Source organism: Lepeophtheirus salmonis, chromosome 4 (genome assembly GCF_016086655.4).
Source record: "Lepeophtheirus salmonis chromosome 4, UVic_Lsal_1.4, whole genome shotgun sequence".
Taxonomy (NCBI): domain Eukaryota; kingdom Metazoa; phylum Arthropoda; class Copepoda; order Siphonostomatoida; family Caligidae; genus Lepeophtheirus; species Lepeophtheirus salmonis.
The window spans coordinates 42,186,909-42,213,215 of NC_052134.2; the positions used below are offsets into that span (position 1 = coordinate 42,186,909).

The window sequence follows — 26,307 nt, forward strand, 5'->3', positions numbered from 1 at the left end:
ACTTAAGGTATCATTGTTTAAAAAACTGATGTGTTTATCAGTTACCTGACTTATTATGATTTTTGAGGGTATAACGAAAGTATTTATTAGCAAAATGTTTAATTAAGATATACTACGTATAATTGACTTAGACGCTTTTTATATGTTACAGTAAATTTGAAAACGTCACACTCCATGAAATTGTAATTCATTACGAACCATATTCTCAGAATAATAACTAATGAAACGACGAAGTAGAGTATTTCGAAATATATTTAAAGTTCATAATTTAAAAAGAAGGTTTAAATTAAATATAATCTACATACTAAAAAATAAACCTTTATACATTTATGTTAAATATACAAAATTAAACAATTGTAATCATAAAACTAATAATAACAATAAATTATAAATACAGAATATTAAAATAATAGATTGATCCAAATAATATTTTCTTGTTCTGACATGAATTCAGTTAAATATGTCATAACTTTAAGTTGCTAAACACAACCCAGACGTGGGGTTTAATCACAAAGATCATCACCCTTTTTCCTAATGTGGAAGTTGCTATACACAATTGTGCACATGATAGATAAATCTCAACGGATGAGATCTAAATAATGATCAATAATAAAGTAAATGTCAAAATCATAAAATTAGACAATAAATTTACTAATAAAAAAAATGTTAGAAATAAATCCATCTTAAGGAGTTATAGCAAAAGCTAATTATGTAGTTATGTCCGGCGATATTACTCCTTATTAAGAGCATCAAAAAATATTTTTTCCGTTATTTTTGCTTGTATAACAACATACTAGTATCCCGAAGGATACACATAATTGCTAATTATAATGCTACGCCCAATGCAACTACCCCCGTTGTTGTGACCATTTAAGCAGTTGTTTTTGCCTTTTATGAGTTTTCTGAACCCCTTTTTTTTGGAGCTTATCAACCATAATTCATTCCTTAAGTGATAAAAAAAAGAAATATTTATTGACTATGTAATATAGGAAAACCTAATGATCATACCCAAGTCTTTAAGTGAAGAAAATAATGTCAGACCAACTATTTGAGAAACATCCAAAGCTACTACTCCCGTTGTTGTGACCATTTAAGCAATTGTTTTTGCCATTTAATGAGTTGTGTATCATAATTCTTGATCCTTTTAGCTAAAATAGAATCATATTTTATGGTTAGATTTAAAAAAAATGAATACTTACTGTTAGATGGTACAAAAATCAGAGTTCCATTTCGTAATTTGGTGTGGATGACTCTAAACATGCTGAAAATTCTCTCAACCAATTTACATGGGGATATTTCTATAAATGACATCATTACCAACATCCTTCTTTAATTAATGATGGTTCCTCGGGAAGGTAAAAATTTACCCGTGTATTTCTCCATAAAATTTTTGAACGTAGGATGATTAGCAATAGATAAGGTTATATTACATGCAATAAGCATCTTCGTGCAATCAAAGTTAAAGTCTCACTTGATGCATTCATCGTTTACTTGATTTTATAGATGAATATCCATACTCTTGATATGAGATGAGTGGCGTGTAATTCTAGAAAAAAAGGGTGTTGATCTTTTTTGATTAAACCCCACGTCTGGGTTGTGTTTAGCAACTTAAAGTTATGACATATTTAACTGAATTCATGTCAGAACAAGAAAATATTATTTGGATCAATCTATTATTTTAATATTCTGTATTTATAATTTATTGTTATTATTAGTTTTATGATTACAATTGTTTAATTTTGTATATTGAGTCAGATTTTCTACTATGGTAAGCTGGTAAGAAGAGGCAATCTTTCCTCAAGCGCAGTTATTGCCAAAGGTATTTGACAAAAAATTTCCTGAATAAATACGACTACTCCTCAAAAGGAATCATTATCAATTACTTCTTATACTCATCTGGTTGCTGCCAAATCTTCATCAAGGCTGTTTAAATATTCTTTGAAGACGTCAAAGTAAGGGTAGTAGTACTCCACTGCTTCTAACCAAGTTCCCTATATTGTTATAATTGGTAATGGAGAGATTTCGTACGAAGCAGTAAATACTCTCTTTCTTGTTCCAGAATTCAAAAACATCTTCTTCACATTGGAAATAAGTTCGTTCTTTAGAAAAGGAAACTTTTGTTGCACCATATCTGCAACTCTATGTAATCTATGAGCAATATATGCAATGTGAATCAATTTCGGGAAATTTTTTCGAAGATCTTCTCCTACTTTAAGACAATACTAGGCGGCATCAGTGATGACAACTTTAAGTCTACACGGCACAAAATCTTCTCCCAATAACTTATAAACTGAGCTTATGACGATGTTCTTTACATTGTTAGCATTTGCAATCTCAATATCAATCAAGTCAAAAAGGTAAGGTCTCCCACAGAAATGTCCGTCCAAAGGGACAATCAAAATTGCCGTCATTGACCTCCCTTGATGATTTCCTGTCTCATCTAGTGCAACGAAAATATCTTTTTCTTCCACCTCTTCTTTTATTCTATTCAAAACTCCTTGACATACTTCCACAACTAAGTTGTTAACGACCCATCGACCTGGAGAAGTTTTTAAAGTATATTTTTCAATAAGCTTGGGAGAAATTGGGATGATCCAGAACATTTCAAGGGATGTTACACGACAGAAATAACTGTGCTAGGTCCAAATTGAATGATGAACCGTTTAATTCTCCTTGAATCTTGTGTTTATTGAAGACTTTTTAAGTTGTTGATGCGATGGGAGGTTTTGGAGTGGCGGATTACTTGCCATAAAGAACGCGATGGGCACAAGAAACTGCAATAATGGCAAGATATACTTTTATTTTCCAAATCATAATTCTACACATCAGTAACTCCGTTGTTAGAAACCCATGAAAAAATACACGTTTTCTTCGGCATGATGGTGATGCACGTGAGAGAGCAGTTAGGAGAATTTGATTTGCTGATGATTAGTACAATACTGAGGAAAAGTTGTTTAGAAGATGGGAACTTACCAACGTGTTTTATTCCTTTTTTTATCTATAATCTCTAGAGTTGTTAGAATCGTTAAAAAAGAACGAATTTGATTGGTTGAAAGAGATTATATAAAAAAAAAGGAATAAAACAGGTTGGTAAACTTGCATCTTGAGGGTAAAAGCTGCAAATGGAATTTATTTTATCATACAATATTTTGATTGTCCTAATATAATATTCGCCAAAAATCCGGTCACATTCATCTTTTGAGGAAGTGTATGTAAGAGAAAAATTCAAGTTTTAGCTTATAAAAAGTGTATTAATCAGAGACGTCCTCAGGATATATATATTTATGCTGGGGAATTGTATTAAAAAAAAATCAAACTTACTCCGCTGGATAATTTGAATTGCATAATCGAAGTACCTTTTTAAGAAAAGAAAACCTTAAAAAAATGTACCTGTTATCTCATAAAAAAAAATTCTTCCTCAAATATAATTTTTCCTAGTTACAGCCCCTCCAGCCCACAACCTGAACCTGCAGATGCCCTTCTTAACTCAGAACAAAATTGAGTGAGGTATCTGAATAACAATCTTTGATGATAGATCTCATATCCAGAATTGAACAATCTGTACGGTTTTATGGATATAGAGAATTCCTTTTTGGTTTAGTCCTTCCTAAAAAGCGTTTAGAAATTGAATGTAACCTGTATAGAGGAATATTCTAAAAATAATTACTCCATTGACTTTGAAATTTGTAATATGTATTTCTTAAATAGTCCAACTACAGTCATGCACGTAAAATATATTTTTCTATCTTAAAATACTTATAGGTATGGATGTACCTTCTTTGTCTACTTATGAACACCTTCAATATGCCTCTTCAAGTGAACACCTTCAATATCTTCTCATGAACCTCTTCAAGTTTCCAGATCGTGTAAAAGAACTAGAGCAGTAACTACATTTGAATTTTTTTATCTTCTCATGAACACCTTCAATATGACTCTTCAAGTTCCAGATCGTGTAAAAGAACTAGAGCAGTAACTACATTTGAATTTTTTTATCTTCTCATGAACACCTTCAATATGCCTCTTCAAGTTTCCAGATTGTGTAAAAGAACTAGAGCAGTAACTACATTTGAATTTTTTTATCTTCTCATGAACACCTTCAATATGAAAAGAACTAGAGCTCTTCAAGTTTCCAGAGTGTAAAAAAGAACTAGAGCAGTAACTACATTTGAATTTTTTTATCTTCTCATGAACACCTTCAATATGCCTCTTCAAGTCTCCAGATCGTGTAAAAGAACTAGAGCAGTAACTACATTTGAATTTTTTTATCTTCTCATGAACACCTTCAATATGCCTCTTCAAGTCTCCAGATTGTGTAAAAGAACTAGAGCAGTAACTACGTTTGAATTTTTTTATCTTCTCATGAACAGCTTTAATGTGATGTTCTAAAGAACTATTTGAATAAAAATAACTCCAGCAGACAGAGCATTGATGTTTATTTGTTTTGTCGTGGATGCTCTCCATGTGATAAATATAGGATCCATAGGAAAAACACTTTCTACATAGTTCACAAAAATATTCTTTAATGTTAGAATGAGATTCCTGGTGGTAAGTGGGTATCAAATTTAATCCCGAGTCAGTAGTAGTATCCTTGAACTCTAATTTTTTATGTCTTTTAGATTTAACTTGATGTGATGTAGTGCTTTCCAAGACTTTGTGAACTCTTTCGAAGTGAATTGACAAATATTCATTCTTTGAAAAGGATATATTACAAGATGGGCATTTGAATCCCATGATTCGAGGATTATAAATATCCTGTGTTATTCCAATGGTTGAAGTATAGTCATCTCCATAGTAAGTCAAAAGTTCTCGATGAGGTGGTATTGCCTTGTTAACTTGATAGTAAATTGATCCTTTATATTGGACAGGAGTAAGGTTTTGTTCATATATATTAGGTGCTGTATTAACCATTGCAAGCCAATTTGTTTGAGGATCTGGATTCAACCCTGGATCAACAAATCCAATTACTGACTTTAAGTCGGAGTCCAGAATTTCCCAAGCATATCCTGATTCCATATCTTTCGCTGTATATTCTTCCATTGTATAAAATGATCCAAGGTAGGGTCCAAATAATGTGTTTTTTTCAAATGTTTGCTTTGATACATTAAATACTCCACGACCTGCATTCTCAATTCTTGATTTACTCACACATACTAAATTCTGGAATATTTAAAAATAATTTTCAAATTTGGACAAAATCATTATTAATAACAACTTACGCTTCCATCCATTATTAATAATGGATGGGCTAAGCATCCATTGATGAAATAATCATTACAATCTTCACAATCTATTGATAATTAATTAATAGAAAGCATCATATGAATTACACTGGTCAACAGAAGAAAAACTATTTTTGGGAGTTTATCTAAAGATTTTGTGATACTGATCGTAAAAAGTTATTGAAATTTAGAATGTTTTTGAGTTTTAAATAATTTTTTTTGGGAAAGATTTGTACCTACTAGGGATATCTATCGATATTAAATTTGGATATCCATTAGATACCAAAGAGGCATTATCGGTATTAGGAATGAAACAATAGGTTGCAAATATGTGTATGTTTATTGTTAATACTAGTATGAGCCTGCCCGTTCCACGGACGAATGGGGGATGCATTTGGACACAAAATGGTAGTGTATAGTCCATGTTTTTGTATGTCAAATAATTTAAAGAGTCAATTAAATAATGTTATCTATAATTTATGTTTGTCTATTATAATCGAATATACAAGTACCTAATTTATTTCAGAACAATAATTAAAAAATCCAAAAACCCGAATATATTTATCAATAATACCCAGAAAATAAGCAAACCCAAAGTAAATTTGCACTCACATGTGAACCACTTTAAAAGTGAAAATGCAAAGATACAATTTGTTAAAGTTCGGTAAATCAAATAGTAAGTATCAACAGTTTGGTACGCAACAAGTCTCAGTATGTTGCTAAACCAAATTTATGATTAATAATTTGTTTGATTTTTTTCATGATGTTCCTTGTTTTTAATTGCAAATAAAAAAAATAATTTTTTACAATATATTATAATAAACTTTGTTTACTAATGTTTGTAAATTAAATCCAATAAAATGTCACTAAACTAACATATTCCTATCTTAATTTAGACCAAAGTCAAAATCCTTTTATACATGCTACATGCTTTAACTACATATTCTTTTGTGCCTCTGTGTACAACTGGAAGTATTTGTCACCAACAAATAAAATTACTTTACCTCCAAAGGAATTTGTATCTTGCGTTCTACAAACTTTCATAAGATAGGCAGCAATCAACTGGTTAATGAAATCATCCCTATGTTGTGTACAAATTGCGATGTCTGTACAAGTTACAACTGGTATAACCCAATTATACAAGTTGCGATTTCGGCGTCTTAAAATGTTTTATTTAATTACGACATTACTCATTCTAATAACCACATCTACCTTGATATTATCATTTTATTTGATATATTCAAAATACATTATTATTATGTATTCATGAGTAACAGAATTGGGCATATGAACTTCATAATGTGTTATATAATACTTATATTTTAGTAATTTTTGTTAAAAATAGTAAAAAATTAAGTCTATTAATATGTTTATCATTCATTAAATATTCAATTATTACATTATCCCCATCCCATGTACTATAAATCCTTCATTTCAAAAGAGTCATATTATCATTCTATAAGAAATGTGTACGAGGAAACGGATTTGACTAAAATTTACAGTTCTATTGATGACAGTAGTTCAGCTCAGAAATGAAATTTTGGATCTGCAACTCAGTCCAACTTTGAGTTGTGAGGTCTAAAAGATGAAGAAATTATGATTTGGATGAGTATTTGATTAGCAATATATCATAAACCAAAGCAATTTCAGGCAAGTAGAACACATCATTAAGAAGCTATCAGTTAGTTTAACAAAACTTATTATTTAATATTTTTATTTATTTCCACGTTAAAATTTATCATGGAATGATCCATTAGTATATACATATTACATTTGTAGTGATTTTTTAAATACAATACTAGAAGTTCTACTAATTAGGGCTTTACCAGCAATTTCTAATTTATAAAAATTGAAATAATTGAATAATATATGAAATAATAATTTACAGAACAAAAAACCTTAAAAAGCTCCAGTGTTATATATTTAATAACCCAGAAGTGTTTAATCAAAAAATTACTTTGAAGCAATGTTATTTTCTTTCTATAAAATACTATTTATATGAAGGGTAAATTTGTTCGTATCGAATTAAATACCTATTTGCATACTGTCAATTTTTAATTAATTTGTTAGAAAAAATACTTATATAATTTTTAACTATAGCCATTTAGAAATTTGTTTGAGTTTTCCTTTTAGTTTTTTAGCTATTAGTTATTTCTTTCGACTAAATGGTACAGCAAATTTATATGTTTTTAATTTTTACTATTGAAAATTATGTTTAAGGGAATAAGAATTCAACCTTTAATTAATAAAAAAGAAGTTTAACTAGTCATATAAAATGATTATGAAAATTATTTATATTAACATCGATACTAAAATGTTCGATATTTCAACCTTCCTAGTGCATGACTTTTCTATTTTTCTATGTTATGCCTAAAAATTGCCAAAAACAGCATTGTCAATCACAATCAAAAATAACTGTATTAAAATCTCCCCCCCCCCCCAACTGATACTGTTGATGTACTTTATTTTTTTGGTCCAGGTACGATCATAGTCATGAATCATGATATATAATAAAAAAACAATATCATTGGATTTTTGTGTCCTGATTAGCTATTATACAATTAACCAATTTTGGAAAAATCATGGAATACTAACTCAACTAATGAGTATACAAAAATATAGGTTAATTGAAAGAATCAGCCATTCAATTAACATATTTATAATTAATATTTTCCAAATTATCAGATATACCATAATGAAAAGAAATTAATTTTTTTAGGGGGGCTGCGAAATAATAATTGAGTATAAATTTTCAAAAAAATGGGAGGTCATGCCCTCTTGTTGCCCCGTTACTCATCTAGTACATATTTGCATATACATTATAGAAGTATTAGGCCATATCTGATAAATACCAGTAAAAAGGTCAATACAGGGAAATAACCTATTTTGAAATCAATTCTTTAAATACCATACAATTCGGAATTCAATTTAGCATTATTCAAAATTTGTTCACCAGTGTAAATTATACTCATGTTATTAAACGAACATAAAAAATGATCCTCTGGAGCTGCTCCATAGGTATTAGATAAGTCAACTATCTGTTTTTTTGGACGAGAACTCCTTCTTGGACCACCGCTACACGGATCTTTATTTAGAGAGTTCCTTCGTTTTTTTATTGTTAATTTATTTGTCACCTGTGTAGAGATTTATGAATTATTTGCATTCTATAGGAAATTTAATATTTTTGCATAATTTACTTGATTTCGTGATTTTAAGCCCAGTTCAATCAACTTTTCATTGTTTTGAATAACATTTTCTTGTCGAAATTGTTCGTAATCGGTTAGTCTTTGTTCCAGAGCCATTGTATCTTTTGCATGTAGAGCTGCTGAAGTTAAAATGGAGTTTTATTTCTACCAAGATTTGCCTTGGATGAGATTCAAATGAAAAACTAAATTTCATTGGCTAATTTACATTTTTACTATTTGAGTATGATTCGTTCTAAGATCTACTCGGATTATCTTTATAAACTATTAGGCTAGCGATAATTAATTAATACACTTTAATAAAATGATTAATTATAAATGATGTGTTAATTGAGTGGCTAATTCTTTCCTTCGTCTATATTTTTGTGAGTTGTAAGTTAAGTTGGTGTTTTTTACCTATATTTGCCCTTGATTCAAGGTCATAAATAATAAAAAGATTCAAGTCAGATGAAAAAATGTATTTGATTGGCCAATTTAAATATTTATTTTTTTAATCTAATTATCACAAACATAATTGTCTTTTACGATCTATTTTGCTAAATGAATGATAATGTATATTCAATTAGTTATTCAACTTAATAAAAATATTATTTCTAAATATTTTAATTGAATTTACTAGTTCTTTCAATTAACCTATATTTTTGTGTGCTTATTAGTTAAATCATTATTCTATGATTTCCCCCAAAAAAGGTTTAATTTTATAATATCTAATTCAATAAATTTATGATGTTATTTATTTAATGTTGCATAGAAATGTTCAAATATTCGGCAATAATATATCCTTAGCATGCCGTCTAAATAACTGGATGTAAACACAAAAAATATATGCTACTGGAAATATTTTACGTTATTAATAATTATTATTGTAAGCGTCCAGATTTGTCTTGGATACAGGCAAATAGACACTATCGTCTATCGCACACGTGTGAAGCAATTGACTTTGACCTTCCTAAAAATCTGAAGTTGTATTCAATCCTTTAGCTATCAATTCTTAAATATTGGGGTTACTCTCACTTATCACGTTGAGTTATAAACTTGGAAAATATGGAAAACTATACTTTTTTTAAGGCCATTGACTACTCGGATTGCAAACTTAAGGTTCTTGATCAAATCAAACTTCCATTTACGAAGGAATACATTTCAATTCATAATACAGAAGATGCATGGCATTGTATAAAAAATATGCAAGTACGAGGTGCTCCTGCTATTGCTCTTGTGGGATGTTTAGCTTTAGCTGTGGAGATCAAGAATTCTCCGACAATTGTGGATATTAAGGCATATGTAAGAAACAAAATGAACTATTTGGTATCGGCTAGACCAACGGCTGTTAACATTCATAAAGCAAGAGAAGAGTTATCAGATAAATTATCCAACTGGCATGAAAACATCGAGGAAAAAGTTATTCAGTGGTGTGAAGGACTCCTGGCTCTGGATATCAACCATAATATTTCTATTGGCCAAATTGGGTCTCAAGAAATTATATCTTTATTATCCAACGATGAAGAAGCTAACGTTTTGACCACATGCAACACTGGTTCTTTAGCTACTGCAGGTTACGGGACAGCGTTAGGTGTTATTAGATCATTGTATAGTAGGGGAAAATTGAAGTGTGCGTACTATACTGAAACTAGACCCTATAATCAAGGAATGCGTTTAACGAGGTTTGTTCTTCGTCTAACAATTAATATCAAATATGTGAATCTATACTTAAAAACTCATATTATTTCCTTTCCTATATTAGTTTCGAATTTAACCAAGATAAAATACCTGGAACTCTCATTTGTGATAACATGGTCGGCTTACTTTTCAAGACAACTAAAATATGTGCTGTCGTTGTTGGAGCTGATAGAGTGGCAGCCAACGGGGATACAGCTAATAAAATAGGAACTTTACAGATAGCAATTTTAGCCAAGTATTTCAATGTTCCATTTTTTGTTGCAGCACCTTTTACTTCTATTGGTATGTATAATCTTACATAAATACCCCAAATTTTTCACTGCCTATTTACATATTTAGATTTGGACACGAAAAGTGGAAAGGAAATAAGAATTGAAGAAAGACCAAGTAAGGAACTTTTACAATGTCCTTGTTCAAAGAAAGAATTTTTAGCATCAGAGGATACAAATGTTTGGAATCCAGCCTTTGATATCACACCATCAGAGCTTATTACTGGAGGAATTATCACTGAATCGAAACTTTTCAAATTTCCATTTACTTTCACTTCATTGAATTCATCAAATGTTTAATTATGACTTCAGATTGTACAGACTTATATAAACATTGTTCTACCCATTTATAATGGGTAGAACAATCATCTTTAAATTATGTACCTAATAATGTTTGTTATTACATATTTATGGAAGAAATATAGCACGATTTCATAAAAGATTCTTATCAGATTTTATGAATATATTTCTAAATTTTTCTAAAGTAATAATATCCAGCAAAATACAAATTCATCTGATATTAATTAGTCAAGTCAAATGTGAATAATATGTAATCTTTGGAAGTAAAAAAATAATAATGAATTTGGCGGTTGTAAATTAATAGCACATTAATTAATCTTTAATTAAACTCTGAAATATGTATTTATATATATATATATATTTTTATAAATATAATTAGATGGACTAAAAATGATATTAAAAATGAGAAATTGTGTATTATAATGCAAAAAAAAAATTTTTTTAAATCAGTGAGTTGTAAAATTTATGCATGAAAGTAAATTAACTGCCTATAAAGATCTTTTTTTCTCTAAAGGAGCAGATCCTAGGAGTATTCCGTATGGTGTTGATCGTCTTAACACACAAGAACATCCAACTCCAATAGTCTGATTACGTTGATTGATAACATACCAGTCATCAGTGTATTCATTTGCTTTTTCTACATATCCAACAACCATACGAATACGCATTTGTCGGCAAAAATAATTACTGAAGGTTACAGATATACATATTATGAATAAAAAGTTATTATAATAATTATGTTCCTTTAGAAGCTTACCTAAAATTACCACAATTAGTATTCCGATTTAAGCAAAGGATCTCTGTAATCGTTGTAGGAATGCGATTGTATACCGTTGTGAGGTTGACCTCCCATTTACAAGTGGATTTGACTACAACATCAGGTAATGGAGTGAAATGGTGCATATTATTTTGAGCTGCAACCCGTTGAATTCCTCCCAATTCTATATTTGATCCGACTCCTTTGGTTTCCCCTACAGAGTGAACATTTGGCAAGATACACGAACTCATGATAAATATAGAAATAAGGCATTTCTTCATTTGAAATGATCCGAGGTTTCGAAAATGGAATAAATACTGTATATGTGGTTTGAAAGATCTCTCAAATACAAATGGTATGTTTTTTCGATGTCTGCATTACCTATATATACCTTCTTGTTTTGGTTTGCTTACTACTGTCAAATTAGGATCAATTATCTTTTGTTTATTCCATTGTTAGTTAATTTGATGGTTGCTATTATGATTGTTTGATAGGTATATTCCAAAGTATCAATATCTATTAAATGGTTATTCATTCATTTATATATACATAAAACACTTATTTTTGTTTATTTCTCTAATATATTATGAGAAAACGCACCAAGAAAATGAGTCATCATGGAGATATGATAAATGAAAAATAAATAAATAATATTAATTCGAATCCTTCATAATAATTAATTATTGGAATAAAGGGGTGAAAGGGAGAGTAAATTTAAAAACAAAGAAATTAATTAGTAATAGAAAGTCAAAGTGGGCTAGTAGCCAATTTCCCCTTAATTATAAATTAGTAAATATGTAAACACTACAATGAAACCTATATGACTACTCTTATAAAAATTTAAGGAAATAGATCTACAAAACCCTTCAAAAATAGTTCTAAAAATATAGAACCTATTCCTCCCCTATATATATATAAGATTTTAACATAAGAATAAATTGCACTTAAAAAACACTAAATCTATAATTTAAAACTCTACCCACTAACCAATACCAATCCTTGCATTCACTAATTTATTAATCGAGCTGTATCATATCTCAAAAATAAAGAAGTGATTTGAGATAAAATCATTATACCATTAAAGCATCAGAAGCCTCACTAATCAGCTCTATTTTTGTTTTGTTTTGCCAATATCCCTCCCGTTTTCACAGATCCTTCTAGCCGTTGCCTCACAGGGAAATTTTAACTCCTTCTACTCTTATGTGTAACTCATTTAGACTCCATGACCCCACGACACCCTTTGTTGTCAATTTTCAGAAAATCCTTCATTTCATTCTATTGGATAGTTTTTATTTTAGTCCCTTTCTAAAGACATATAGCATGAACAACAGAAAAACATTGTTCGCTTAATTCAATGCCAAATCTAATACAATATGTGCTGAAGGAAGTACACATGAGAGGCACTTGAATGTATAATTCGAATGTAGAACTGTTCTCTGATGAGAGAAAAAATGAGCCAAAATGAAATAACTGTCGAGTTGAGACATAGACTTAGAAGTATCTAGATTTAATTATTTGAAATATTAGTTGTTTTCTGAGTTATACATTATAATATTATGTACATTAGATGTAGTTGAGGTAACTTAAATGTGATGACTTAATTTCTTACATCGTGACGTATCATAATTTGTTTTCAATCATAACAGAAATATTTTTGACATTTAATGTTATATTAAACTGAATATAATAACCCATCCTCCAACAAAGATTGGTGTTGGTGTTATAAACGAACATTACTGAATTAAACATTATTATCATATAAAATATATTCCAAAAAAGAAGAAATTAACTTGGTAACAAATCTCATGGAGGAATAGAAAATAAAGCTCAATCATAATTTAAAGGAAGTTTAAATCTTGATAACTATTATTTTTTTAATCAATAGGATAGCAAGATATTGCTGATTAGATTGACAAAAAGAAGTAATATTTAATCAAATAATATGATTCAAAGTAGGAAGGAAAGATATTCATTCAGTGAGTTTTAATACGACCATTTCCATTCATGTCTGACTTGATTGGAGTAGAAGATTTTTTGGTTGCACTCGACATTTTGAGTAATGAGATCCAGTACCCTGCTCTTGTTAGTATTAAATAAAGTAATCCAAGATATGCAGATATGCTCAAAGTAAGAAAGAGATCGAAAACTGCAGGTTTGACCTTATATGCATTCATCGTAGTGCTAGCTCCATCGTAAAAAGTAAATTCAGCTTCCCTCTTATCTCTCTTGGAAATCAGTATCTTAAAATTATGCGATCGACTCTTTAGCATTTCAGCCATATCTTGAATGACTTTGGGACTTCCCTCTAAATTAGACTTTCCACTATGAACTAGTTGACTAGTGGCTCTGGATGTAGATGCTAAATAAGCCATAAAGGTTGAGATTGAGTTTATATTAGGAGATAACGTAGGTCCACCGAAAAGTTGACCATTACAATCCAATTGGCCATAAATAGAGCAGGCTAGAGCTTCGGCAATCAAACGCGTTCGCTGATGTATGAGACTCATACTTACTTTGGTATCAAGGATAGAGTTCCGCTTCAAAACATTATGAGAAGCAAGTGAAGAGAGAGTGAAAGCTTGAAGACGACGAATGGAGAATCTTTCGTGTTCCCAAGCAAGAATTTCTTCGGCTAAATTGATTTTCTTGTGGACTACATTAATATTTATTTCAGAGTTCAAAACATGAGCCACGTTTTGAAGATGTTTCAAAAACCTACCAGCCAGACTCTCTTCTTTAGGAGGCTTGGAAACATGAAAATAAAGCGATCCTTCTTCCTCATGGCCCAAGGTGTCAAGACAAGCAACAAATGCAACATTAGAGAGAATTTCTGAGCTCAAGTCATTATCTTGATGTTCTTCGAGCCATTTTTTAGTACCCAAAAAGTTAATTTTTCCTCCACCAGAAAGAAGGAAGACTAGATTATAACCAGGATGTGTTCTTGAAGAAGAATATAATTTATTCCAAAGGCGAGCCAATTCCATTAGAATCGTAACTCCACTGCCATTAGAATCCGCTCCTACAAGATTTCAATATTTTTTACTCTTAGATGAAGTAATGAAAACAGTGTTAACATAATGAGCATCACATAGAGAAGAGACATTACATCATACCTCAGCATTGAATAAGAATAAAAATGATCGAGGTTGAAAAGAAATGAAAGGGGGAGTAAAAATTACCATAAGACATTCCTGGCGCAGCTCCAGAAGCATCATAATGGGCGACCAATAGAATGGTGGGGAGGGAATCCTCATCGCCCCGGCCAGAGAGTTGTCCATGAAGAGTCACAATACCAGGATTGGGAAGTGCTTTGGAATTACTACTGGAACTTGTTACGAACTGATAACCTGAACTGACAATGTTATTCATAAGAGTTTGGAATGCGGTGGAGCCTGGAGAGACACCTTCTCTTTCCAGTTCCTCCATCAGGCGCAAGAGATCTTCGTTTTCTGGGGCAAAGTAAATAGGAATGTCCACGTCGGTGCTGAGTAAATGCTCTTCCAGCTGGAGCACCGAGTCCACGTTCCCAGGAAGGGAGTCACCTCCAGGCACGACAAGGAGAAGACCTCCGATCCCAGCCTGGATGAGCTCATTGAATCCACTCACAGACACATCTAGGGAAAGAAAAACAGAGTTACAAGCCACAACCTATACATCAAGAATCCTTGTGGATTAAATAGGCAAATTTTAAAGGCTAAGAGTGGCAAGAACCTTGAATGCGAGCAATCACCAATTTGCGAAGCACGTTAGGCACGCAAGACAGAGTCCGAGCCTCGAGGGAGACAAAGGACACTTTAGAGCCCACGGAAAGGGAGTTTCCAAGCTCATATTGAGCCAAGCGGTGAACAGGGAACTCGGATGAGGCCTCCACAGGAGCTAACACACAGAGAATTGGAAGGAGGAGGCACAAGAGGCCATAAGGTGACATGTCCATCGCAAAATCCCAGAGATCCCTCATCATTCTTCACGGAAACCAAACAACTGCAACGCCGCACAATCACGTCTTCTCACGTATGCTTCCTCCCCGCCCCAATGTGCAATGCCAATACTACTTCAAATGGGAAGGATCACTTCTACCTTATAAGTTAAGAGTTATTATTTTATAAAGGTATCTCTTTTCCAACAAATTTGGAGTACTAAAAAGTAAAAATGCTTTAAATATATGCAGTTGTTCTAGCTACCGCCCGGAATCATCACCACACACGAAAGCTAAAAATCTAAAATAAACAACTGCTCATACGTCGATAACAGAAAAATACTCTATGTATTTTGTTGTGAGCTGTCGATTCCTTCTTCTCCATTAATACGTCATGTCTATTTCATAATTTATTCTTTTTGATATATAGACTAAGTCATGAGTCATGGGTTATTCTATACGTATGTTCCGTTTCCAAAAGAACAGGAATATAATTTTTTGTTGATCCCTCGTTGCTTATATAATGTATATTTATATATAGATTGACCATTTTACTCTTTCTAAAGAAATAGTAAAAATTTCTTCATAGAAATAATATAATAACTACTCTTTTAATATAATATTACTAAGCAATATTATAATACAGTATCGAATAAAATACTATGTAGATTGAAATAATATGTAATTTATTTTATAAATGGCGCAGAACTAATATAACGGTGACAGTCTGGGAAGACATAAGAGATAAATGGCAGTTCGTATGATTGACTTATGTGGCTAACTACCAGATGATTTCGGGCCTTTCTTTTTAGATGAAAGGTTGCGTGGTTCAATAAAGGAAACGACGTGCTGAATCTCGTTCTCCTAAGTTGAGAAGAGTAAGACGAGACCAGGCAAGAAAAGAAAGTAGCTATTATTGGCTCAATGCTTTTCTCCTGAATCCTCGTTATTTTTATGTTCTCCACCAACGGCTAAACGTTAAGTTCCTTTGTAGCTAGATAAGTTAGCTATTTACTTAAATGAAATTCCGGAACTATGACTTCCTTTCCTGTTTCATCACTAATTAGTAATTACACTTGAACTTTTCCCAACCTTATTCTAACATGTTATTACTTGCGCGTGAATGCTTCCACGCTGGAATAGAGTCCAGACGCTTGACATCTTGAGCCAGGGATGAGTGAGATCTGGATTTGGCCTACTACTATTGAAGGGTGAGGGTTCTGGACTAAATGAATGGGGGTTGTTAAGTGTGTGTTTGTAGGGTGTTGAGCGTGCGTTAGTTGGTGTAGGTGGGCGCAGAATTGTTTATACGGGATTGTAAAGAAGTAAACAAGAGAGGAGAGGAGAGGAGACTTAAGACGACTGGACTGAATTAATGAATTCAATGGCAGAGGAACGGAAGGAGTTGGGAGCGGATTCCATCAAGACAGCAGCCGAGTCCTTGGGCCTCTCCAGCATTCTTCATGAAGATGCGGCGAAGGAGCTAGCGGAACACTTGACTTATAGGTAAGGATTGCTTGGTTGATTGCTCCTACAGAGTGTTTGACGTGTTGTTCCTTGTGGGCCTCGCACACAGGATTCGGATGTTGATTCAAGATGCCCAAAAGTATGCGTTTCACGGGAAGCGGAGTAAAGTTCAATCTGAAGACCTGGACTATGCTCTTCGGATGGAGGGTCAAGAGCCGCTGTATGGGATGTCGTGTTGCGAGTACATTCCGTTCCGCTATGCCTCTGGCGGAGGCATGAGTGGTGGCGGGAGCGGGAGTGTGGGCCTCTCCAACAACAACAACAACGTGAGCTCGTCTTGCAGCGCCCTTTGCAAAGAAGTGTATTTCCTGGAAGACAAGGAGATCGACCTCTCCACTTTGATTTCCTCCACTCCCCTCCCCAAGATCCCAATGGCAGTGAGTCTGCGCTCTCATTGGTTGGCCATCGATGGTATTCAGCCCATGATTCCAGAAAACCCGCCTGCTAAATCCAAAGAGATGCTCAAGAAGGAATCCTCTGATCCTCTGGCTAAGCTGAGTTCCCGAGAAGCGAGTGATAACAAGTTTTCGTCTCTGCTTGCAAAGTTGAAATCCACAGAGACGGTGACGGTGAAGCAACTCGCAACGCATGAACTCAGTGTTGAACAGCAACTCTATTATAAAGAAATCACGGAGGCTTGTGTGGGTTCGGACGAGGGACGTCGTGCCGAAGCGTTACAATCCCTCGCCTGTGATCCTGGACTTCATCAAATGCTTCCTAGACTCTGCACTTTCATTGCGGAAGGTGTGCGTGTTAATGTGGTTCAACACAACTTGGCTATTCTTATTTACCTCATGCGCATGGTCAAATCTCTTTTGGAGAATCAGACCCTTTTCCTTGAAAAATATCTCCATGAACTTCTACCTGCCGTTATTACCTGCATTGTAAGTCGACAATTATGTAGCCGTCCTGAAGTTGATAACCATTGGGCATTGAGAGACTTTGCAAGCCGTCTCATGAATAATATTTGTAAAAACTTCAATACCTCAACCAATAATTTACAAACAAGAGTAACAAGATTATTTAGTGAAGCAATGAAAAATGAAAGTTCTCCCTTAGTTTCATATTATGGAGCTATAGCTGGACTTCAGGTATTCACGAATTAAACTATTATTTATGTTGTGTATCTATCTTGTTTTCATACAATTCATATTTTCTAGGAGCTGGGACCAGAAGTAATTAAAGTTTTTATTATTCCTTATTTAAAACAAATATCAAAGCAAATAGACAGAGCCCAAGACTCCAACTTGGGAAGCTCTAATGTTGAAAAAACTGCATCTACTCATATTCGTAACTCAATAGTCAAATTTACCAGTCCTGTTTTGAAGACGATTCGGCCATTACCTGATCTTATCGAAGAGTACAAAGCTGATTATGGTTCACTTGGTAAGTTCACATAGATGGTATTTCCAAAATGACATGTATTTTGATTATATATCCTCTGTAGGAGCTTATCTTCATGCTGGTGTACAAAGGTCTAGGGGCACTTCAGGCTCTGCTTCCAGTGCGGGTGGCGGGAGTGGTAGTAGTGGGTCTGGCGGAGGAGGAAAGGCTCCTAATACATCCAATGTCACTCCAGGCAATGTTGGAGGAACTAAAATTTTACAATCTAAGCCACCTGGATCAGGAGCAAGTGGATCTGGTTCTACTCAAAGAATAATTGTCGTCAATAATCAACGTATAGTGCAAGGGGGTGGATCGATTTAAAAACAATTTTGAATGAACTTAGAATTCTATTTTTATAAACTTTTTTTTTTCCGTCAAAAAATTATTTATTGTTTTTATTTGATATTATTTAGCATATTATATATATGTATATATATAATTTCTGTGGTCAACTTAGATTTGTAAGGTATAAATATAACATATATATATATATATTTTTTTTTTCTTAACTAAAATAAAGTTATGGTTACATTTTATACACCTAAGAAATGTTCTAACTCACTGCTCAGGAATACATCCCATTATATATTTTTATGCAAATCATAACGATTATCTTTAACATAAACACGAAAGTGCTTCTTAATAATGAATTAGTCATAAGTTTGTTAATATATCTACATTTACAAAATGATGTATCTCTTCAAGTTCAATTTACCCTATATACACTAATGTCTTGTTATGACAAATTTTATGAAAAAGAAAGTAAGATTACTAGGCTCAATAGCTTATCTCATTACTGTTATTTTTCTAGTCCCAATGGGATATATATATCCATAAGTTAAACGAATAACATATTATCCCTATAGTTTCATTTTTATGTTCAAAGGCTCCTGTTTAGAAAGGCTTCGAGACTTGTTAGGTTCTCAAACCTATTCTAATTGCGCTCTTCTACCTAGAAGAGTATCAGGGGTTCTCTGTACTTCGCAAGTAAGACGGTCGAGGGCCCCAGTTATGACTTGCATTTTTAACGAAATTAAGAAGACCTTTTTAAAAGGGATTATCATAATCTTACAAACATTAAGATTTCGGAGGTAACATAGTATTACTAAAAGACAGTCTTTAACATGATATTTAATAGTATGTAACTCGTTAGAGTTGTAAACATTGAACATTTATTCGCGTGTGAAAATTTTTATAGTTGACAATCCGAGAAGTGTTTTTATTTTCTAAAACATATCACTTCCACAACAGTTTCTTTAATCTTCTGATACAATTAATCTTGCTGCCTGTAGCATTCGGCATTTTTTAAGGGAGTGATGTCATAGCGAATACTTTTTGGCACATAAAGTGCTAATTTTTAATTAAGAATGTTTTTATTTAAATAAGGGTAATATGTGGAAATATTGCTATGGCTTACAAGAACCGTTAATGAAGGAAATTAAATAACTCATTCTGTTATATGAGCCTAAATATTGATATTTCTTTTATAAAAGAAGCTATTATATTATGTTATTAATTCTATTTCATTTGATTTTTCATTTTTTGTTTGGCATTGTACTAAATTACACTATCCAACAAAGTTACCTAGGGTCAAAATATGACGATATTTTTTCTCTATATCCCTCTGATTCTTTATAAAAAGGCCACACATTAAAAACAAAAAAAAAATACCTAGCTAGTGTATTATATCTTAATATCAAAATGGTATCATAAGTTACCAAAGAAGTGTATTTAATTTTTACTAATTAATTATCCTGCTTAAACACCTGACTATTAAGTTTACAATAACTATCATATATTTAGCAATGAACCGAATCCTCTTAAATTTATAATTGAATATATCGGCAACACTTTCTGAAGAGTTATTAATATGGCTAGGACATTGAATGGAAAGACGAACGGCGTTCACGCTTTCCGTTCATTTTTTGAACAAATGGACGACAAACGTTAAAAAAAATATGAACGGCGTTCATTTTCTTATTTTCTATAAGGGGTCGCTTTTTTTTCGCTATATCTTTTTTCTTGATTATGCGTATAATTATTTTCTTTGATGGTGGCTAAAATATATTTTTTATAGTACATTGAAAAATTATTGATCTGATTTTGTGTGTACAACTTTCAATTGCTTTGTACACTGATTACTTTCTATGTAATGTCTAACTACGCAACTTGTAGTTTATTAACCAGTCGTTATAGTGGCATCATCATTATTGTCCAAATTGGACTGAGAGGCTTGCATTTGGCTGAAGAGATCTTTTGCAGTTATCGCAAGATGAATAAGGAAAATAATTGAAGTAATAAAAATTGGCTGAAGTTATTGGTAGTTCAATGGAAAGGGACATGCTTGCATCACGATTGGAAGATGTTTATATTTAGGTATTCACTAAAATGGCTACAAAAATAAGGGATTAGCAGATCTTATGGTATCTAGTTAAGGATTACCCGTCGTTATTCGGGCTAAGGACGGAGAGGGAAATTACATTGTAAATGGTCAAATTAATTGAGGAAATAAAAAAATATTCAGAAAATACTTCTATATACTAATAATTGTAATATGGATGTTTCGTTGTTGTCGAAAAAAATCCTGATAATTCTAATTCTCTAGGATTCTTCCCTGGACGTCTCGAGCACCTATACAATAGACTAGAAAATTGCACTCTAAGGGATGGCTTAAAAGAAGTTCACGAATATGTTATTTTTTTAATATAAATATATTAATACGGTTTTTCAATACAGATTGTATGAGTTAAAATCAGTAACTTTTTATTCATAATAGGACAATTAATAAAAATTAAACACTAAATGATTAATATATCCCCAATATAATTTACTTTAATTTAAAAAAAAAAAAAAAGATGTACACCAGATAAATCAATGCTCATAACTGAAACATTATCAGATTGAAGTTTGGCAACCTTTCTAGATTCGAGCTTGTTTTCAGATGATCTTTTTCTGCCTTCCTGTGGGATGTTGTCATTGAATTGAGAAACCAAATTTTTGAGCATTATTTGAGGATAATATGTGAAATTTTGCCAAGAATGCTTGCCCATTTGTGACTGATCACAGACAGTATCAAGTATTACTTCGATTGTAGTTTCTGAGCTCTTTCTTGACTATCTATGGTGGATTTCTTTGATATGAGTAAAGTTAGGGTGTAATTATGATTTAACTCCAGACGGTTCAGGGGAATGCCGAAGTATTCTTACTTTTGGAAGCAGTTATAGATCATTTTAAGATTTTTTAAAACAACGATAAATCACATTTGATAAAAGGTTTTCATAATTAGAGTATATTTGCTGTAGAGGAATTCACCGTTTAATTTGGCACTCGGTATAAGTACTACCACATCCATTTAGTTTCATCCAACAGATTTGATCATATATATAAGGACCGTTTTAGTTGTTTGGTTCTTCTCGCAGAAAGAGTAAAGTCATTTGTTCCATGTCTGCGGATACAAGTAGTTTTTTCAATAAACCCAAGATGATTTCATACGTCTCTTCATTTTCTAATAACTTTTTTTTATCCTAAATACGCAGCAATGTTCATTACTTCAGTTACTGATTCGATGGCATTAGCCTTTCTTGTGAGACAGTGGGAGACTGAACTATTGCTCAGTTTATGATGCATTTGTGTATAAAGAATCGTCTTGTGGCATTTTTTCTTAAAAAACTGAAAATTGACGTTTGCGGTTTGATAAAAAATGGAAAGAAAAGAGAGAAAAAATGAAAAAAATTGAAAAATTATTCAGAAAATGACAGATATTTCAGTTAAACATCAGTTTTTATTAAGTAAATTTATATGCAAACAAATGTCCAGACAAATGTCTACAAACTTTATTCCATTTACTAATCCCATATTCTATTGGAAGTTAATTTTTTTTTGCACCTGAAATAAACGAAATTGCAATTTTCACCGATTTCTTTTTTAGCCCATAACTTTTTTGATTTTGAATAAATTTAGAAAACGTAGTTATTTATATAGTTCTTTTTTGAAATACCAATCACTTATTGATAAATAACTCAGCACCCTATCTAGTCTCCTTGAGCTGCAAAAAACGGTTCTTTGGTTTTGGGTATAGCATTAGCCCCCTTATTTGACCTCCCTAAAATCAAACAGTCTTAGCCTTTCTAAGCTCAAAAGAGGGACCCACGCAAAATTTCAGTCTCCTAGGTTCAATGGTGTGGGAACGTATAAAGAATATCTACAGACACACACAATCTCTCTTTTATTTATAATTAGTTACAGATAATCCCTCTAAACTTAGTTGTATTTCAAAAAATCTTGCTATTTAAACTAAGCTTGGCGCCATCATACCCTCTTGCAACCTCCCATTCACTTTGCAAGAATAGAATAATGTTAAATGTATCACGATATACCTAGGTACTGTCTCGACTTTATGTCTCTTTTCATTTCTGACCACACAATTTGTAGTTTTGTAGGAATGTACAATGGTGCCCTGTATTAGTAAATAATTATTTAATAAACTCAGAGATATACATATATTTTTAAGGCCTGGCAGCATACACAGCTTGACGAATGTGCCTAGCAAGCTGTGGAGGATTTATTATTACAATATCAAATTCAAATCATTAGGTATAAACTATAATTTGCATTTGCGAGTCTTTGAAAACATAATTAAAGTCAATTTTTATTTTCGAGTTAGTTAGATTCTTTCAGGCAAATAATTTCCATAAACAAGAAACACTTGCTATAACAATACATGATACGTTTACATAACTCCTCACTGTGTGCATAATTGAGTCAGTTGTTGTATAAGGATTGAATTCAATTCCTTTAAAAATAGATCTATTCTTTTTCACTTAATGTGCAGAAAGAGTCAAATATATTTTAAACATTCAACACTAGTTATCAGCATTTTTGTCCCTGTCCAGTGCCCAATACTTTTGCCTTAACCTATTTTTCATCAGGACATTTTGCCTCAATGATATTTTACCTTAAGATATAAATAAATGAGGTTTATACGTCGCTATTGTTTATTTTTGGTAAATTTATATTCTCTTTGGTTTAAAAAAAATCAAAATATGTAATGAATATTACTAAAAAACGCCTGAAATGGTTGCTTTCTTTTGGACTAATGAAGGAATTATGTTCTTTCCTCGTTTTAGGCTTGTTCGTCAATCCATGATGAATTTCTCCTTTGTGGGCCTTAGGCAAAGTCAGTTAAAAAGTAAAAAAAAAAGAAAAAGAAAAAGAAGGGAGTGGATGACATTTGACGTTTCTACTTACACTGTTTCTTCTATTTAAATTTCATTTGTGCGTTATTGTGATTATTTATGTAATCCGAATTAATTTGGCGCCCTATGTAAGATATTTGCCAATAATATGTATATTCAGTATTATACTATCACACAAAGCTAAATATATTATTTATTTTAGACATTTATTATATTCTGTGAAACAATAAAAACCTATAAAAATAACCAATGCAAAATATAAATTTTAACTATGACAAAACAAAAACTGTAGACAAGTGTTACAAAATAAATTATAAATATTACAACTGTATGAATATATGAATATTAATTTGCCAGTAGCGTCTACAGGGTAGTGGGTGCTGGAGGGGCTGGCATCCCTCCCCCCCAATAATTTTTTTGAAAAATGAATGATGTGGAGGAAAATATTGGTATAATTTTTTTAGGGATTCTTTTCTCAAAAAAGCTTTATTTTTGGAAATTAACCAATAATATAAATGCATAATCCTGCGGACACCCCTGTATGCACTTATTATTTCCAAACTAAGAAATGCAGCTTTTAACTAGTCGGGGCAGTGCATTCAGATCGGGTTGTAGCAGAAAATACAGACATGTGAATAAGGACTAATTTTATCTGTCTGGAGAGGTTTACATTGTAGATAAACTAAAACCACTCTGGGTATATGGGAGATGACCTCATAGGAGGAATTTACAGCTTTAAAAAAATTAGCAAGCCATTAAAAACTAATCAGAGGCCTCTCCAAAAAAACAAAAAAATACACCAGAAAAAAAAAAATGAAACGTGATTGGTTCTGATACTTAAAAATTGAATTTCGACTAGGCCGGAGTGTTATTGGCCCAAATTGGCGTAACTATCGTGTTGGAAAAATTGAGCTTGACCCAAAAGTTGGGTTAAGTCACCTTTTTTTTCTTTGCACCCAGTATGGTACCCCTGAATGAACGGCACCCTTAGAATTTGCCTATATTGTCTATGAAACGGGTCGGCCTTGCTAGTAAATAAGTCTACTTAGAAAAAATAGTTTTGTTCAGGTGTTTTTTGAAGGAGGAAAGACTGTTGAAAATAAATTGGAGGTTGCTTTGAATAAAAGTACTGCCTCTAGACACTTTTCCCCTAAAAAAACTACCTGGAGGCTATTTTGAGGCTGTTCAAAATATTTTTTTGAATAAATTGGACACCATTTTATAAAAATTGAGAGCATAATTTTTACTAGTATATCGGAGCCCTGTACATATCAGGACCCTGGAGATTCCCTGTTTTGCTTTTGGTAAATTACGCCTTTGATGTTAATTTTTATGGATTGAGAAACACAAAAAGGGCTTTATATATTAATGAGTGTTGTGTAGGTGTAACTTTTTAGACTAGATAAATATTAAATTAATGAATAAATTATTCAAAAATGAACGATTGACCGGTGAAGAAAATGAACTGCGAACGGAAAGTTTCTACAAAATGAACGATTGAAAGGGAAAAAAGTGAACGGGTACAAGCTTGGTATTAATGCGAACTAAAGAACTGGAGGGAAAAAGTGGACACTCGGTAGAAGAAGAGCATGTTTTTTCCTTCTCTTTGCTGATTAACTTAAAATTGTCAGCTGTCATAAGGTATATTTTAAATGTATTGAAGTCAATTTATCCACTACTTTGTGGCCTTAATTTAATTATTAATCATACTTATACTTATTAATTGTAATATATTTTTCATAATGGTAACGTGTGGTGCAGTGTATTGTAATAATAGATCAACTTCGAGTAATAAGTCTCCAGGCTTATTGCCCATCAAAAAGTTTAATTTTCCAAAAGACATCAGTTGAAGGAAGTTGTGGATCAATGCCATCAAAAGTGCGAATTGGACTCCTGCCAAAGACTCAAGAGTTTGCCAAGTAATATAATCAACTATTTTTACTATGTGAGGGATCTGAAAATTAAATTATTGGGTTGTTTTATAAGGATATCACTGCCCTCTATCTTTTAATTATTCATACTTAAGATTAAATTATTCGCTATAGGCAGTGCCGTATATCAGGAAGATTTTCCGGCCCGCTTTACAGGGGTGAACGGTTGACTTTCAGTGGTGAACGTGGGATATTTAAACAGGACAAATGCCACAGCACAAATTAGATCTCGCAAGAATATCGTCCAATGGACTGTCTGACCATAATTTTCTGCAGGCAAACATTGGGAAAAATCAAATCAAAAGGAAAAACTCTAGATGGAAAGTCAATGCCAATCTATTCAGAAAGGAAGGAAAATAGAATGCACGGGGCCAGAATGAGAGCAAAAGTTTTGAAATATAAAATTAAGTCAAACAATTTAAACCGCCTTAAGTATTTAGAAAAGAATGACGGATGAAGTTAATGAATGAGATTATAATGGACTATATAACAATTACATCGACAGAAAAGATAGCAGATTATATTCACAAGTCTTAATGTTCTTAACTCACATTTAAAATAAATAAATGAAGAAAAATTGCATGTGTTCATTATCATGACTTAGAAGAAGAAGTTTCTCCTCTTTTTGCTTGACGCAAAGGTGTCAATCAAACTGTCCATGTCTTCACGGAGAACCTTGTCCACCATCATCCTGTCCATGTTCAAGAGGGTGAGAGGGGAAAGCCTCTCCTGGCCGATGGTGGTCCTTATGTGGTTCTTGAGCCTTCTATGAAAAGAGAATGACCGCTCCACCTCACCGAGGTATTCTTTCTCTTTGATGTGAGGAAATTGATTCACTTTCCCATCGACAGTTTGTGTTTTTGTTGTTTATATGAATTTTCAACAAGGAACTCTATTACCATGTTTTGAACTCAAATTTCCCATGGT

The 26,307-nt window shown here is 32.3% G+C and overlaps 4 protein-coding genes and 1 long non-coding RNA gene across 6 annotated transcripts; 2 read left to right on the forward strand and 3 right to left on the reverse strand.

The window, feature by feature from the left end:
* Positions 1–234: 234 nt before the first annotated feature.
* LOC121115970 (uncharacterized) lies at positions 235–2,936 on the reverse strand. The gene is made up of 3 exons (XR_005863737.2): positions 1,200–2,936; positions 1,009–1,148; positions 235–944 (listed from the first exon to the last, which is right to left on the reverse strand). It is a non-coding gene; the product is annotated as an uncharacterized lncRNA (long non-coding RNA).
* Positions 2,937–3,092: 156 nt separating this feature from the next.
* Positions 3,093–10,950, forward strand: LOC121115973 (methylthioribose-1-phosphate isomerase). Of its 2 annotated transcripts, XM_071887932.1 has the most exons (4): positions 3,093–3,212; positions 9,300–10,083; positions 10,164–10,381; positions 10,439–10,950. In XM_071887932.1, exons 2-4 carry the CDS (start codon positions 9,467–9,469, stop codon positions 10,666–10,668), a joined length of 1,065 nt encoding a protein of 354 aa, XP_071744033.1. In that variant the 5' UTR covers positions 3,093–3,212; positions 9,300–9,466; the 3' UTR covers positions 10,669–10,950. The 2 variants fall into 2 exon arrangements, with proteins under 2 accessions (XP_071744033.1, XP_040566091.1); XM_040710157.2 differs by lacking the exon at positions 3,093–3,212 and having other exon boundaries at positions 9,291–10,083.
* Positions 3,672–8,833, reverse strand: LOC121115975 (putative histone-lysine N-methyltransferase PRDM6). The gene is made up of 5 exons (XM_040710160.2): positions 8,417–8,833; positions 8,173–8,353; positions 5,217–5,287; positions 4,194–5,157; positions 3,672–3,797 (listed from the first exon to the last, which is right to left on the reverse strand). The coding sequence occupies exons 1-5, from the start codon at positions 8,519–8,521 to the stop codon at positions 3,784–3,786; spliced, it is 1,335 nt and encodes a 444-aa protein (XP_040566094.2). The 5' UTR covers positions 8,522–8,833; the 3' UTR covers positions 3,672–3,783.
* Positions 10,951–12,916: 1,966 nt separating the features above from the next.
* Positions 12,917–15,769, reverse strand: LOC121115972 (BOS complex subunit ncln). The gene is made up of 3 exons (XM_040710156.2): positions 15,137–15,769; positions 14,605–15,039; positions 12,917–14,444 (listed from the first exon to the last, which is right to left on the reverse strand). Exons 1-3 carry the CDS (start codon positions 15,384–15,386, stop codon positions 13,399–13,401), a joined length of 1,731 nt encoding a protein of 576 aa, XP_040566090.1. The 5' UTR covers positions 15,387–15,769; the 3' UTR covers positions 12,917–13,398.
* Positions 15,770–16,378: 609 nt separating this feature from the next.
* On the forward strand, positions 16,379–18,803 carry LOC121115976 (transcription initiation factor TFIID subunit 6). The gene is made up of 5 exons (XM_040710161.2): positions 16,379–16,552; positions 16,603–16,847; positions 16,918–17,959; positions 18,029–18,254; positions 18,316–18,803. Exons 2-5 carry the CDS (start codon positions 16,717–16,719, stop codon positions 18,573–18,575), a joined length of 1,659 nt encoding a protein of 552 aa, XP_040566095.1. The 5' UTR covers positions 16,379–16,552; positions 16,603–16,716; the 3' UTR covers positions 18,576–18,803.
* The last annotated feature ends 7,504 nt before the right edge of the window (positions 18,804–26,307 follow it).